At 48.8% G+C, this 14,473-nt stretch overlaps 5 protein-coding genes across 5 annotated transcripts; 2 read left to right on the top strand and 3 right to left on the bottom strand.

Moving 5' to 3' along the window:
- Window positions 1-2,010: 2,010 nt before the first annotated feature.
- On the bottom strand, window positions 2,011-5,520 carry EJ05DRAFT_474272 (alpha/beta-hydrolase). Its single transcript, XM_033743577.1, has 3 exons — window positions 5,020-5,520; window positions 2,964-4,964; window positions 2,011-2,913 (listed from the first exon to the last, which is right to left on the bottom strand). The coding sequence occupies exons 1-3, from the start codon at window positions 5,086-5,088 to the stop codon at window positions 2,260-2,262; spliced, it is 2,724 nt and encodes a 907-aa protein (XP_033602838.1). The 5' UTR covers window positions 5,089-5,520; the 3' UTR covers window positions 2,011-2,259.
- Window positions 5,521-5,844: 324 nt separating this feature from the next.
- EJ05DRAFT_474271 (uncharacterized protein) lies at window positions 5,845-6,669 on the top strand. Its single transcript, XM_033743576.1, has 2 exons — window positions 5,845-5,922; window positions 5,970-6,669. The coding sequence occupies exons 1-2, from the start codon at window positions 5,859-5,861 to the stop codon at window positions 6,503-6,505; spliced, it is 600 nt and encodes a 199-aa protein (XP_033602837.1). The 5' UTR covers window positions 5,845-5,858; the 3' UTR covers window positions 6,506-6,669.
- Window positions 6,561-8,172, bottom strand: EJ05DRAFT_282907 (uncharacterized protein). The gene is made up of 2 exons (XM_033740455.1): window positions 7,984-8,172; window positions 6,561-7,935 (listed from the first exon to the last, which is right to left on the bottom strand). The coding sequence occupies exons 1-2, from the start codon at window positions 8,012-8,014 to the stop codon at window positions 6,719-6,721; spliced, it is 1,248 nt and encodes a 415-aa protein (XP_033602836.1). The 5' UTR covers window positions 8,015-8,172; the 3' UTR covers window positions 6,561-6,718.
- On the bottom strand, window positions 7,980-9,754 carry EJ05DRAFT_282945 (uncharacterized protein). Its single transcript, XM_033740456.1, has 4 exons — window positions 9,494-9,754; window positions 9,221-9,352; window positions 9,060-9,173; window positions 7,980-8,917 (listed from the first exon to the last, which is right to left on the bottom strand). Exons 1-4 carry the CDS (start codon window positions 9,588-9,590, stop codon window positions 8,199-8,201), a joined length of 1,062 nt encoding a protein of 353 aa, XP_033602835.1. The 5' UTR covers window positions 9,591-9,754; the 3' UTR covers window positions 7,980-8,198.
- A 301-nt stretch (window positions 9,755-10,055) lies between these two features.
- EJ05DRAFT_484118 (exonuclease-like protein) lies at window positions 10,056-13,967 on the top strand (the record flags this gene model as incomplete). The annotated part of the gene is made up of 8 exons (XM_033745310.1): window positions 10,056-10,076; window positions 10,142-10,267; window positions 10,332-10,537; window positions 10,602-10,728; window positions 10,773-11,776; window positions 11,828-12,738; window positions 12,786-13,005; window positions 13,058-13,967. 8 exons carry the CDS (start codon window positions 10,056-10,058, stop codon window positions 13,965-13,967), a joined length of 3,525 nt encoding a protein of 1,174 aa, XP_033602834.1.
- Between the last annotated feature and the right edge of the window lie 506 nt (window positions 13,968-14,473).

Here is a 14,473-nt window from a genome sequence, read left to right as displayed (position 1 = left end):
GAGTTCCCGACTCATATGGATCCGAGTTGGATACACCGAATAGCGTCAACTCAGTAACGTAGAGTGTCTCGAAGAAGAATAGGCCTACACTACGTGGTCGTGCCATCCATCATGGGCGTGACCGTGTCGATGAGCAGACAATGAAGCTGTGGTGTTGGTCGCAAAGTCTCCGGTGGCGTTCACAGCCCAGGCCAGGGGTCAAGCGGCGCTAGGACTAATTAGTGACCCTCGGACCAACCAGCCTCGTATTTGTAACTTCACGTGGAACATGCTTTGACTTTAAATATGATATCACGTGTACAATATGGAGTTAGATATTGTGAACGTGAGGGAAAACCATATCGACGAACTACAACAAGAATAAAAGACATAACGGAAAGTCGTATCCCACTGTTAGTTCGCAAACGACAAATGATGAATGCAACACAAGAACACACTTTCGGGTGACGGACATACGCATACATACATTTTTCATTTCTCAAATCCTACAGCAAATACTTTGACAATTGAACAAGAGCATCGAGGAATGTGCATTGGGTGGATGATCGTGTCTCACATTTCTTGTCGAAGGCGGCAAACCCTGTACACTGCGTAGAGCCATCAAGTGTCGAACCTGAGACCTCACTCGCTTTCGGCATGGCATTGAGAGACACGCCAACATGCCTGGAGTCTTCGATCTTCAAAGAAACTGAAATGCTGATACTGAAAAATGACGTCTAACAGGCTCCACGCATCTTGTGTCTTTTGTCTGTACCTTGACCGGCTTCCTGATTTCTCAGTCATATCGCCATGGTCTCCATACTGTCTCTCATGCCGACACAGTATCCCTTGTGATCATCGCTACGATCAAAGAAACGAAGGCAAGGAATTTTATGCCCGGACCCTCTAAAGTGAGATCTCTTTGTACGACTGTCTTCATTTTTGGATTGACGAGAGTGACATGGCATCGAAGGTTTCATACGTAAGAGACAACCTAGATCAAGGACGTGTGATCTGGCTACGATGGCATATAAAAAGAGTATGAAGATGACCACAGGCAGGGACATCAATCGATTCCACTGCACTCTTCTCTGCTCTAACATTCTCTACTCTTCATTGCCAAGATGGAAAGCGACAAAAAGAGCTTGCTAAACCGCGGACAGGCTGACACAAAAACCCACGCAGAGGAGCCTAGCGATGATGCTATCAGAGTCCGAGGCACTTTCCAATTCCCACTGCCCAGATCTGTAAGCTTTAGACCTGATATAGAGCGAAGTTGACTAGTGGCTAACAAACACCCAGTCCGAAAACCGAACAATTTACGGCGGAAATTTACGTCTTGTTTTGAGGGAATCCCTCAAAGACTTTAGAGGACACTATAGCCCTCCATTTGCCAGCAGATCTATCCCCTTATCCTCTACTATCCCACCTGCGGAAGAAGTTGATGAGAATGATGAGGGTAATCGAGGCAATGAAGGTGATGTGAAGGCAGAGGGATAGAATGCGTCATTATTCTCAAGAAGGGTGCACCCGCTACCAGAGTAAGTCAACATCACGATGTCGAAACACTTGTGCACTTTAGTTCAACACGTTGAGATCTGACTTATGTGTGACCAGATCTACAACCATATCAAAGCTATGATCGATGAGCAACCGGAAACAATTTGGCAGGGCCTATATCACCGCTTGCAGGGAAAACCAAGCGTAGAAATCGCCCTTAATATCGGAGACTGGGAGGATTTGGAAGAAACCAGCATTGTAAGGACCCCAGAACGAGCTTGATATTAGATGCGCTGGCCGTATCATCGCGTCGCCCGGGTTACCATTGTGCGATCTAGTCTTAAATGCCTTTTAGATCAATACAGCCCATATCCACGAAGCTTCATCTCACTCATGATCATCATTGACTGAACAAGAACAAGTTGCCATGGTAGATCAAACATTCGAATTTGCGCGTGTATCCTCTACTTGTCCAGAATGCGTTGCTACCAAAACATCACTGAACAGCCAGATCATCAAACTTATAAGAAACGAATGCAAAATAGTTACAGAGCTGGGATTCTTACCTACGTGAGTTGTACCTTGCCACAGCCTTCGAATCCAACATCAAGATTAGTCCTCAGAGCATCCCTGATAGTCCAAGTAGTGAACATGGGAACACTTATGCATTCAGTATTATATTCTTGATCTGGTATATACAGATGTGTAGCGGCCCTCCAGGAGCCAACCTTTCATCTCACCATCCTATAACTTATGATGATATTTCTTTTTCGTTAGCGTCTATATTTCACGCGCGGTAACGAACCTCTCTGGTTGAGGTCTCTCTGGAGCCTCGTTCTCCTTCTCCGTAGTGCATTGCATAGCTCCAGCAGTAATGGGTATGACCTTTTGCTCTTCCGGATCCGTGAAAGCTGAAGACTCAGCTGGTGGAGAAGACGCGCTAGGGTTTTTCTTCTCGTCCAGTGGCTGGACGCTCTGTAATGTCAACGTGCTCGCATTTACGGGCTCGCCATCTTTTGCAAGCCTGAGTTTGAACGGGTATGCGACGCCTTCCCTGGTCGGTCGAGTACTGAGTGTGTTGCTGTCAGGGACAACTGTGTCAGTGCCAGGTACCACGGGTCCGTTACTTGGGAGAGGAGATATCGCAGGAAACGCGTTGGGCGAACCAGACGGAGAAAGGTGTGAGGGAGTATTCTGCACGGCTACCATTTGTCCATCGCTCCCCTCGTTACCCTGGCCTTGATCTGTCACGTTAGAGCGATGCGATCCGACACTCGCGCCAATCTTAGGGCGACGAGGGCGGGACTTAGAGCGAGACTTATTGCGTGCTGCTGACTTGCCTGTCGAGTTTGCGACAGTACCGCCGCCACCATTGGCGCCATCTTCTGGAATAGTGGGAACTCCGTCCATGTCAGCCTTTTCTTCGTGCTCGATCTGTATGCTTGTGAGCTATGGTATTGTGATGCTAGTATCAGGAAACGTACGGTGGTCTCGTCGTGTTTGCTGCCCCATAAGCTCCAAAGTGACATGCCCATACTGCGTTTATTCTTCGCTGGCTTGTCCATGCCCTTCGCACGTCTACCAGCAAGTGCGGTAGGAGGAGGTTGCTCTCCTTCAAATCGTTCGAATCCCTTGGCCATAGCCTGCAACCGCTTCTTTTGCACGTTGAGCTTTTGTCGAGCAAATTTCTTTGTCCACTTCTCCTGCGCTCCCATCCATTTTCTCACTGGCCCTTCTTTGATGCGTCCGATCTCGGACGACTCTAGCTGTAAAGCTGGAATTTCAGAAGCAGGAGGTAGTGGATATATCAGACCATTACGATCGATACGTTGGCGGATCATATGCCTCTCAAACGGTGGCAGGGGATCTCCTGCTCTTCCCACGTGGTCCGGTCGGGGATCTAGGCCCGCAGAGGCAATGATTTCAACGTTTTGCGCCTCTGTAGGCTTCTTCACATGCTCTCCGTCATCTCCAGATGAATGCTCGTCTGAGGTGCTCGTACTGATTACAGAAATGGAAGAATCGTCCATGATGTCGATCGACGTCTGCTGTGCTCGAGCGAGCACCCAAGCACCAAATTGTGCAATACTCCTATACATGTACTTCGCAGGCCGCGTGAAGCTCAGTGTTGGCGCGACGTGGCACAAGTCATCCCACAGCTGTAGCTGAACTAGTGTTGACCGGTACTTTGCCAGGTTTTCCTGTATCCACTCTGCTGACATATGTGGATTTGGTGCAGGAACATATTTCAAAGGGGCAGCTGCCTTGTGCGCGAGATACAACTGTTCGTCACGAAGTAGCTCTCCTCCGCCGACCTGGACGAGTAGCGGTGGGAGACCGCCCAATGTTGGCTGTAGAACGGGTGACACCAACGGATGGTTGATGAGATGGTTCGCAGCATACATCTGAATCTGATCTTTGATCTCGACGACTTTTCCATCGATGGAAATGCTTAGCGGTGCGTTGGGAGTAGGTTCAGTAACAACCGCCGGGGTGTGATTGTCAAAGGCGGCAGCACGTGGGTCGCTCACATTCTGGGAGGATTCATTGACCGAGTAGCCGCGAGTGCGATCCTTTTTTTCCTGCCTCTCGGCTTCTTTTTGTTCCCTCTTGTCTTCTCCGTCCGCGGGTTTTGATGCAGCCCCCTTCTTAGGGTCTACTGCACCCTTCTCTAGCGCTTTCAAGTCGTCGCTGTTAGGAGGTGGCCAAGCCAAGGAAGGCTTGTGGACGAAGCCATGCGCAGGGATGTAATCAAACTTGCCATCTCCACCAAGACTTGGGAATGAGTGTGTCAGATCCACCCATGGTGACAAGAGTATTGCTCCAGCCGGTAGTGGTATACCTTGGTCTCGTAGAGTGACGAGCATGCTCAAGACCATACCTCCACCTGCAGAGTCCCCGCCCAAGATGATAGTGGAAGGATCGTGTTCTACAAGAAGATACAAGTACGTGGCAATGGCGTCTTGCAACCCACAAGGGAAAGGGAACTGAGGTGCGAGTCGGTATCTCGGTGCCAAGACTCTCGCCTTGAGCTTTCTTGCATGCCGCTGCATCTGATATCTGTGCTCATCTACACTGCCAAAATAGTATGCTCCACCATGCACATACATCATGATTCGAGTTCCGTGAGGTTTTGAGCTCTTTCTCCTCGCAGTAGCGTCTTTGCGCATCTCGATCCACTCAGCCTTCAATGGATTGCCATCACGGCGCCATTGCCACCAGTTCTTGCCTCCGACTTGTTCGATGCCTTCTGGGCCAAGCTGGGCGCATAGCAACTCTGCAGCTTTCGATAGCTTTTCAGCTGAGATCTCGACTGTATCGGTTTGAATCCAATGCGGTACGGGCACCCATTGCTGCGTAAAAGCCTGAATCTCTTCGACGGTATGAAAAGATGCATGATGTAGAAAGCGGCGAATGAGCTCGAGGCCTTCGTGATATGAAATGTGAGCCGTGGGCTTTTGGCGCAGGGGCTTGCGATTGAGGTACTAAAGTAACATAACATTAATACTAAGCAGACATCGATGAATATAGTCTACTGACATGACTAAAGTAAGTTTCAATCACAGTTGGAGTAACAGAAGAGGCTACCGTGAGCGTATTGAGAACCATGATCTTTACTGTGGAGTGCGGCTGACACAGCTTCTGATGACGACCTCGGGTGGAGCTTGGAACATAAAGAGACAATTAGACGATACACATTGGACTCCCAACTAGAAAAGTGTGACAGGGACGTAACAGAAAGGTATGTTTTGACAAGAAGGAGAACATGTTCGAGAGATCAGAGACGGAGACGTTAGTTACTCTTGCCGGTGGTTGGGAGCTTGGGTTGACGTTTGGAGAGCTAAGCCGGAGGATAAGGGAGGACAAGCTAGGTACCGCAGATCCATCAACGGATGCATAACTTTTACTTTACTGCCCAAAGGAGGCGCCACCAACGTAACGCTCGCAGATTGTAACAATGAGGAATCATACTGTATGAGTAGGTCATTGCCAAGCAAAAATACCCATGTTATCAGGCATATCCTAGGTTGTACATCGATAAAGATCCCAAGATAGATGCAGATATTCGTGGCACGCTGCCGTCGGAGAGATAGATTCAACGTGCCTAGACCCCAACTAATTAATGATTATTTACCAAAACTATTTACAATAATTAACTATAATTGAGAACATTCGTCTCAAGACCGCTAGGAGTTCAAAGCGTCTTGAGCGGAGCAACGCATTTCAGTTTGCACGTGATAGCGAGTCTGCGCTGGCCAATCGGAAGCCCAAAGTCTCCCCACCGCCCAGACGTCGCAGCGTTATCGATAACTAAAAAGCATCGAAATCATGAATTTGCGACAACTTCAGCAAACCACACACAGACACACACACACACCATGGCAACACAAAATGCTCCATCCCAACCGCAACCCATCCCAGTTGTAAACGAAGTCGACCCGAGTTCGTCTATCTTACATCTGCTCAGCGTCTTCTACTAAACCCCGCAGAACTTTTCGAGGAAAAATTTGGCCTCGGAGTATGGCATGCGCTCTCGCAATGGAGCGCCCTCACCAAAGCCGTGCAAGAAGGCTGGGGCGGTGGCAACACGTCTGAAAAGCGCGACTGGTTCGCGGGTGCCATCGCCGACCAACTACTGAAAGACCCCACCACGCCCGGCGATGAGATACAGTTCATGCTGCTGGACGTCATGTCCGCGGAATTCGATGTGGACGTTGAGGACGACAGTGAAGAGACAGTGGTAGCAAATATCCTGAAAGTGTGGAAGGAGTGCACGGAAGGTATCTTCGCGACTGTGGATGAGTGGCAGAGGCTGTGGACCGAGAGGCAGGGACGGGAGGAAATTGTAAAGGGCGAGGTTGAGGACAGAGAAGAGGAGGCTGACAGCGATGAATACAACAGTGATGATGATGATGTAAACATGGATGAGGCGCCTGCGCTTATACACGCAACCAAGAAAGATCCACGCGTCCCAGAGATTGACGAAGATGGATTTGAGAAAGTAGTATCAAAGAAGAAAAGGTGAGAGCATGCCGTGTTCACTTTTACTCTGCATTGCTGGCGTTGGATGTGCCGGTAAGGCCATAGATATGGATTATGGCGTCAATATGGAAAAGCAAACGGTCGTGCCATTCGAGCATCTATGGCTTGATTCAACTGTCTCTCATCTAATTTTGATGCCACGCTATGCTGTGCCCAGAATGACGCCAAATAATGCCACTTTACGCGAAAGTCGGTCTCATCTTACACTCTCTATCAGTCCTGTAGCAATCGTTTGTGCCTCTGATCTGAGCACTATTCTGATACCTGCCTCCAGAGGTATTGACTTCTCCATTTCTACCTCGACCCTTGCCACGCTACCTGGCTGCAGGATCCTCGGTTTCTTCCGTAGCACTTGCCCTGTACTCTTGTCCAGCGTTGAAATCAGCCTTGTCACCTTGCCAGCCATATTCAGTCGACCACGATGCACGTTGAGGGACATTGGCATGACATGCTCAAATGCAAGAATCTTTGCCGTAAAGTGTGCTACGTTTTGGACCGGTTCTGTAGTGTGGCAGATGATATCGCCCGGTCGTAAGTGTACAGGATCTATGTCCGCCAGATGAAGTGTGACTATCTGACCAGCGACGGCCCAATCTGCACCTTCATTGTCAATTTCAATCCCTTTGATAAATGCTAATTCCGCGCTGGGCATGGCTAGTATCGAATCACCGATCTGCAGGGTTCCTGAGTCAATTCGACCGGAGACTGAGACGGGGTTTGTGATACCGCCGCGGAAGACATCGCCAACTGTCATGCGGAGAGACTTGCTCATGGACCGAACAGTAGGCTCTGAGGCTTCTAGCTCCTCGATCAAGGTGTTGCCCTTGTACCACCTTGCTGCTTCATCCGTGGTCTGTCTAGTGACATTGTCGCCTGTCAATCCGGCACAAGGCACAAATGTAAATTTGGAACTCTGAAAGCCTGCTGACGATAGAAAGGCTGACATTTGTTGGCAGATCTCCTGGTATCGATCCTGAGACCATTTGGCGGAATCCATCTTGTTGACGGCGATGATAAGACGTTGAACGCCAATGCTTCTGGCAAGCAGAGCATGTTCTTTCGTCTGGCCCTTGAGCCCGGATTCAAAGCTGTTCGTCGACGCATCAATAACGAGTACGGCGATATCTGCCTGACTCGCACCCGCGATCATGTTTGGGATAAAGTCGCGATGTCCTGGGGCATCAAGAATCGTGAACCGAGTGCTGTCGGTCTCGAAGCTGTTTGTCGCTATATCGACAGTCACGCCTCGTTCGCGTTCCTCTGACGTTTGGTCCATAACCCAAGCAAAAGCAAAAGACGATTTCCCAATGGTCTCGGCCTCTTTTCTCAACTTCGATAGTGAACGCTCGTCAACAACTTTCAAATCATATAGTAGTCGACCCATCAGTGTACTCTTTCCGTGATCAACATGACCTAAAATTCATCAGCATGGCTCAGAAACTTAAACTTCAAAATTCTTACCAATGACAACGAAATTCATTGCTCGCTTCATGTTCGATCTCTCGAACTCTTTTTTAACGTCGAGGTTTTTGCTTTTGATCCTCACAGATTCTTCCACAGTGATCTTTGCAACACCATTGGCGAGACCTCCGGCATCGTTGCTCGCGTCCCCAACTTTGGACGTTGTGCTCTTGCCAAGATTTCCTGATTAATATCAGTGGACATTCTTCAGACCTTTACTGCTGGATCGAACCTTTGGACTGTGATTGGGCGGACGTTACGACATCGTCAGGGCTTGGTCCTAGGAATGGATTACTTTTAGCAAATGCCTCCTCTCGGGGTACATATAATGGAAACACGCTGGAAACATGAGGCAAAGGAAAAAAATCCATCTGGCTGGATTGGTGCCCAGCTACCGTCGTAGCAAATATGGAGGGATGTGCGACCAGATCAGAAACTTCGAATTCGGGTTCAGGAGGCTGTTCGTCCGACGTCCGAGGCTGTACCTGTATTGGAGGAGGGCTTTGACTTTTTTTAATCCGGACTGGGTATTGTTTCTGCTGAGATATGACCTCACTATCTACGGTAATGGGTTGCGGTTTCAGCATATCGATAGCTGCATCAGATGACGGCTTCTGTTTGTCCCCAAGGCGATCAAGCATCGACACGGCGCGGGCCGCCTCTCTGGTAGCATTCTGAGTACCCGATCTGGATTCTTCTTGCTCCTGTTGCTTCTTCTTCCTTGCAGCTGCGAGAGCGGCCAGCTTGGAAGGCTTGGATGAACCTCCGAGTAGACCGCCACGAGGAACCTTTGATTGGATGATCATGTTGCTCGTTCTGTGAGGAGGAACAGCGAGCCACGGAGTATCTTCAAAAAAGTTTGTCACATCAACAGCATACAATAATGTAGCAGGCAACGGCCTCGGAAGCGGATACGAGGTCGAAGGTACTGGATCTAGGGAGTGTCGGTCAGAATATATATTACTGATCCAGGCGGTAGTGAGACGTACATGTGTGGCCTGCGCGTCTGTGAAGGCTCTGGCTATATTGAAGACGTATGTTTCGTTCCGAGAAGAAATTTGAAGTGCTGGACCTACCTTTGATAGCTTTAGGAACCGCCCTTGCCGCAGCGGTCACTGCTTGGTCAAACTTAGAGGCCGGTTTTGTTACTTTCGGTTGCTTGAGATTCGTGGTCGGAGTCGCGTGCTTATCTATCGACATTAGCAACTGTATTATCGCATATACGATATGTCCATACTCTTCAGATATGTGATGGACTTGTGTATATCATAATAGTAGTGCCACAATGCCTCCTGAATTTCTTGATCCGAGATTATGTACTCTGAGCCTAATGCTGATTTTACTTTTACGGTACACTGTCGGAGTTGTTCTGCGCGATCGCCTCGTTAGACTGAGGGCTGATGTTGGTCACTCATGGTGTTGTTTTGTCTCATACCTCGATCCGATGCGCTGATGCCTATATAGCGATCGTGGTCAGCGTCGGCTGAGTTTTGAAGTAGGCTCATCTCACCATCTTCGCCATAATCTCCATCGCCATAGTCTTCGTCATAGTCGTCCAAATCATCCTCATCGTACGAGATGTCTTTCGTGCGCCTGTGGCTCGCCATGCTTGATGCGCAAGCTGAGTTGAGTGGTCGATTAAACGAAGAAAGAGAGGTTATGCGCGTGTTTTGGTGAGCTCTACGGGGGCTGTATTGAATTCTTAGTAAACAGTTTCAGTATCCTCACATTGCATATGGAAAAGAGAGCGCGGGGGACCATGACGCAGAACATGACTCGCGCCACTGTATCAGTTTGTAATGCCTTACTGCCTGGCGTATTTGCACGCTTGATAGAGCAAGCGCCGGCGCCGAATGTGGGGGCCTCCATCGCTCGAGCTTCTCGCCGGGCCAGTGAACTCTATCGTCGGGACGTGTTGACCGCGTAACATTTTGCAAGTCTTACAGCATTCTTTTCTTAACCCCACCCAATCAATTCAAGGAAAACAGAAGATCCATTCGCTTGTACACCACCAATCGTTTCCCATTATCCCTCATATACAATGAGTAAGGCCCGGTGAATATCTTGCGAGCATGGACGGAGACTGGGGAGAGGTACGAGCATACACACACATCAAGCTACCAGGCAGAACTTACTGAGTATCGGAACCATCTTCCAGATTGCGGCGATTCCTTTAGCTGCTCCTACACCTCACGGACAGCATGCAACTGCTTTCACTTCTCCCCAACCTACTGCGATCGCGCTCGATCCATATCAGGAGCTACTATGGGCGGGGACCGACCGCGTGAGTACGTTTCCAACTGGGGGTACTCAGGGGGCAAACTGCTCATATGACTTCCTACCCATAGGGCACTGTAGCATCGTTTCATATCGACAATCTCCGACAATACCACGCATACACAAGGTTCCGGGCGCATAGGGACATTATAAGGGACCAAATAAAACAGGTTCAGTCTGTCAGACAAATTCTGGTCTTTGACAAAGGCGTGCTATCGGTATCTCCAAAGAGTGTACATCTGTCGAATCGACGCGGAGTAACACAATGGCATCTCGAGTAAGGAACCTCAAGCCTTCCTCGACACCTTCCTTGGCGATAACAGTGCTGATCAAACTAACAGGTACGATGGATTCGAGGACCTCCATTGTATGACTTTTACTTCTAAGGCTGCGCAGGAGCTTGTAGTTGCGGGACAACAAGATACCATGTTTGTAATTGATATTGAGAAGGGATCTATCATTCAAACGGTAAGCTCAGACTTTTTGCTATGCACGTCGCTGATTTATTGTAGATGAATGCGGTAGCACACTATACGAGGATGAAAAGTACAGGCCAGTACATCTGTGCCTGTACGAACTTTGGAAACGTTCATTTCCTCGATACGAGTAAATTCCAACTCAAAAAGGAATGGGAAGCTCACGGCGGTTGGGTCAACGATATCGATGCAAGCGGTCACCTTGTCATCACCTGCGGCGGGTCTAGAAGAGGGCTGGATGGGGTACCATATTACGACAGTCATGCCAACGTATTCGACATGAAGGCTATGAAGCCACTCACGCCCATTTCATGTACTCTTCCTGTAGGATTTGTCCGGATGCATCCAAGATTGCATGCGAGCGCTATGATTGCCTCCCACACCGGGTATATTCAACTGGTCGATGTGAATTCCTCCAGTGCAACAGGCATGCATCAATTGCCACTCTTCAATGAGGTCTACCTTCAATGCTTTGAGCTATCAGCCGCGGGCGAATCAATTGCTTACACCGATACTTATGGACAGTTACGTCTTCATGGGTCAGCTTCAAAATTCCGCATTTCCGAATATAGTAATGGCAAGCTAGAATGGTACGATCAGATACCAACCCAGGAGTTGTCATGGGATGAGCCGCTGAACAAGATTGGAGTGCCGGTGTATAGAGGACCATTGCTATCCAACTGGCCGGGCCATACTATATACGAAGTTGGAGCCCCACCGCCACTAATCGACGAGACACTTCTCACGCAAGCCGTGAAGTCTGGAGGATGGACAAGTAATCCTGACAAGTCAAAGCCGAGGAACTTGGCGGAGAAGACAAGGTCTTCGCATCGAGTGGTTCAGGCTATGGCAGTTCCTAAATTTTTGAGTGACCGTGCTAAAGCCAGGACCGCGCCTTCAATGAACAGCGAGAGGAGGCGCAGCGAAACCTTTGAAACCATCATTGATAAAGATGGGCAAGATGGGAAAGAAGATTCACGTATCTATCAGCCTATGGACATTCAGTACAGCAGATTTGGCATTGAAGATTATGACTTCCGGTAGGTCTACTCTACTCAGCTGAAGTCTCAACAGCTGCTAACATTGCTCAGATACTGGAATTCCACTCCATACCCAGGTCTCGAGACTCATGTCAATAATTCTTACGCCAACTCGCTCCTCCAGCTCTTCAGATTCGTACCGTGGATAAGAAATGCGGCTCTTTGGCATGCTGCATCTTCGTGTTTATATGAGACGTGTCTTTTGTGTCAGCTAGGATATCTCATCGATATGCTGGAGAAGACGGATGCACCCAACTGTCATCCGAGTAACTTTTTGAAAACTATGGAGACGCTTCAAGAAGCACGGGCGGCTGGAATACTGATCCAAGCTTCGGGAAATAACCACCTAGCCTCTATGGTTCAAGCTCTTAACGGGTTTCTTGTCAAACGCTTCGTACTCGATGCAGCACGAATTTTTACCGGAGCCTCCCCATTAGAACAAATCTTCACTCTGCCTATGCAAGAGACCATGCGCTGTTCGGTATGCAAGGTGGCAAGCGCTAATCCGAGTGTCTCGAAGACCATGGTGCAAGAGCTGTCGTACGCTCAAACAACTCGCCGAAGCCCCGGTCGCACACTCCGAAACATGACGTTTTCTCAGATTCTTAAGCTGAGTGTTGAAGGACCCACGGCTAGTCGAGGATGGTGCAGTACTTGTCGACGGTATCAGTCTATCAATCGTCTCAAGAATATTACAGACATCCCAGGCGTTTTACTGGTCAATACAAAAGCTGGAAGTGGCAATGAGGATTCAAAATCGCTGTGGACGATACCGAATTGGTTACCACAGGAGATTGGCGTCATTCTTCAGCAGGGCCAGTTCTTCTGCTTTGAGGGCAATGACATCAAGACCCATTTGCAGCGCGGTGCACATGACATGCAGTTGTATGAGCTGATCGGGGTGGTGTGCGATGTAACCCCCGATAAGGCACCAAAACAGCACCTTGTGTCAATTATCAATGGTAAGATAGCTATCATTCGGTCAAGAATCTAATCTGATCATACACAGTGAGCCCTTCCTCCGCTGAGAAGGGATTGGAAAACAAATGGTATCTCTTCAATGATCACCACGTAAGATCAATACCTGTTGCAAAGGCACTACGTTTCGATGCCAGATCAAAGCTTCCAGTGATACTGGCATACCAAAGGAAATCATATAGACATGAAGTAGACGATGGATGGAAAGAGAACCTCGACACAAGCGCTTTGTTTCAGTCATGGTCGCACAGGTACTTCTTATTTACCTTATCTGAAGCGTAGGCTACTGACCAGATTGTTTAGACAAGAACAGGATGTCAAGAAGTTTCGCTTACTTGATCAGCATACTGAATACCCACGAAAGGGCATGCCCATCGCCATCGATGCTGAGTTTGTCGAGGTTCGCAAGGAAGAGATCGAGATCACACCAGAAGGAACCAAACAGATTTCCCGCCCTCAGCGACTAGCTCTTGCACGAGTATCAGTACTGCGAGGTGATGGCATCGATGAAGGTGTGCCATTCATTGATGACCATGTGATTGTCACTGAGCCTATCACGGACTACTTGACAGAATGGTCTGGCATCCACGAAGGTGATCTAAACCCTAACATTTCTAGACACGCGCCTGTGCCTCTTAAAGTTATATACAAAAAGTTATGGCTTCTCCTGAATCTGGGGTGCGTCTTCATCGGTCACGGTCTCATCAAAGACTTCCGTACAATCAACATCCTTATACCACCAGCGCAAGTTTTTGACACTGTTAAGAAGTTCCATGATGAGGAGACAAAACGGCTGATTAAACTCAAATTTCTTGCGTGGCACTTCTTCAGAACGGTAGACTTTCAGAACGACAAGGAACTTGGACACGACTCAATTGAAGACGCATATATGGCACTCAGGCTTTGGCGCAAGTGGCGCGAGTTCGAGGACGCAGGCATAACAAAGAGGATGATCCAAGAATTGTATATTGAGGGAAACAAGGTGGGCTGGAGACTTCAAGGTCAAGACTCAGGCCGACCCGGAACAAGCGGTGGACGACGTGAAATGAGTGATTTTGGACTGCAGACTCCAGAAAGAGGCAACAGTAGGGCACAAACTCCTCTGACGACGCCAAAGACACAGACGATAGGATCAAGGATACTTGGTCCTGGTGGCTCTGGGAGAGACGTGTTCGCCGACAGTCCACGAAAAGCTGGTACTAGCGCTGAGTGACAATGCCTCGTCGGCGACTGGTTCAGGACGGATCTCAAGGTTTGCGCAGATGACTGTCGCCTTAAAAAGTAGAGGAAACGTAATATATCCCACCTTGTTCACTTGTTTCGTTGAGGACCCCCTTTTGATATCTTTGGTGTAACATGAGGCCACTTGACGACGTCATGCGATGGGCCTCAATAGGCTCCTTTCCTATTGTTCGCTGTCATTCCCATTCACTTTTCTTGCTAGCGTCCCCAATCTGTCCCAGTCATCAGGTCAATCGTCATCAAATCTGTGATGGCCTGGCCTGTGCGAAGCTTGGCGTCCGCCTATATAAACAGCTCACTTCGCCCACTTTCCCACCTTTCCTTTTCTCCACAACCACATCTGAGAGCTTCGGCTGTTGCGACATGATGCTCTCCAAGTTGATCGCATCGTGTTATGTGTTTCCATCAGTCGGTGTCTGGCAAGCTCTTTGCGTTATCGCGTGCCTTGTCCAACATCTTCAAAAAGCCTCTTCGACC

The sequence above is a fragment of the Pseudovirgaria hyperparasitica genome (assembly GCF_010093815.1).
Source record: "Pseudovirgaria hyperparasitica strain CBS 121739 unplaced genomic scaffold EJ05scaffold_4, whole genome shotgun sequence".
Taxonomy (NCBI): Eukaryota; Fungi; Ascomycota; class Dothideomycetes; order Acrospermales; family Acrospermaceae; genus Pseudovirgaria; species Pseudovirgaria hyperparasitica.
The sequence above is the reverse complement of the archived record's forward strand: the minus strand, read 5'-3'. Positions and strand labels throughout refer to the sequence as shown.

What these genes read in the sequence shown, in the direction of transcription:
- EJ05DRAFT_474271 (XM_033743576.1), top strand. Translation starts at nt 5,859, where the DNA reads ATGGCAACACAAAATGCTCCATCCCAACCGCAACCCATCCCAGTTGTA. An exon ending in TGTAAACGAAGTCGACCCGA is followed by an intron (nt 5,923 to 5,969) that starts GTTCGTCTATCT and finishes TAAACCCCGCAG; the next exon opens with AACTTTTCGAGGAAAAATTT.
- EJ05DRAFT_282945 (XM_033740456.1), bottom strand. Translation starts at nt 9,590, where the DNA reads ATGGCGAGCCACAGGCGCACGAAAGACATCTCGTACGATGAGGATGAT. An exon ending in TGGAGATTATGGCGAAGATG is followed by an intron (nt 9,353 to 9,493) that starts GTGAGATGAGCC and finishes GCGATCGCGCAG; the next exon opens with AACAACTCCGACAGTGTACC. An exon ending in GTCCATCACATATCTGAAGA is followed by an intron (nt 9,174 to 9,220) that starts GTATGGACATAT and finishes TAATGTCGATAG; the next exon opens with ATAAGCACGCGACTCCGACC.
- EJ05DRAFT_474272 (XM_033743577.1), bottom strand. Translation starts at nt 5,088, where the DNA reads ATGGTTCTCAATACGCTCACGGTAGCCTCTTCTGTTACTCCAACTGTG. An exon ending in TTGAAACTTACTTTAGTCAT is followed by an intron (nt 4,965 to 5,019) that starts GTCAGTAGACTA and finishes ATGTTACTTTAG; the next exon opens with TACCTCAATCGCAAGCCCCT. An exon ending in GCAAACACGACGAGACCACC is followed by an intron (nt 2,914 to 2,963) that starts GTACGTTTCCTG and finishes ACAAGCATACAG; the next exon opens with ATCGAGCACGAAGAAAAGGC.
- EJ05DRAFT_282907 (XM_033740455.1), bottom strand. Translation starts at nt 8,014, where the DNA reads ATGAAGCGAGCAATGAATTTCGTTGTCATTG. An exon ending in AATGAATTTCGTTGTCATTG is followed by an intron (nt 7,936 to 7,983) that starts GTAAGAATTTTG and finishes GATGAATTTTAG; the next exon opens with GTCATGTTGATCACGGAAAG.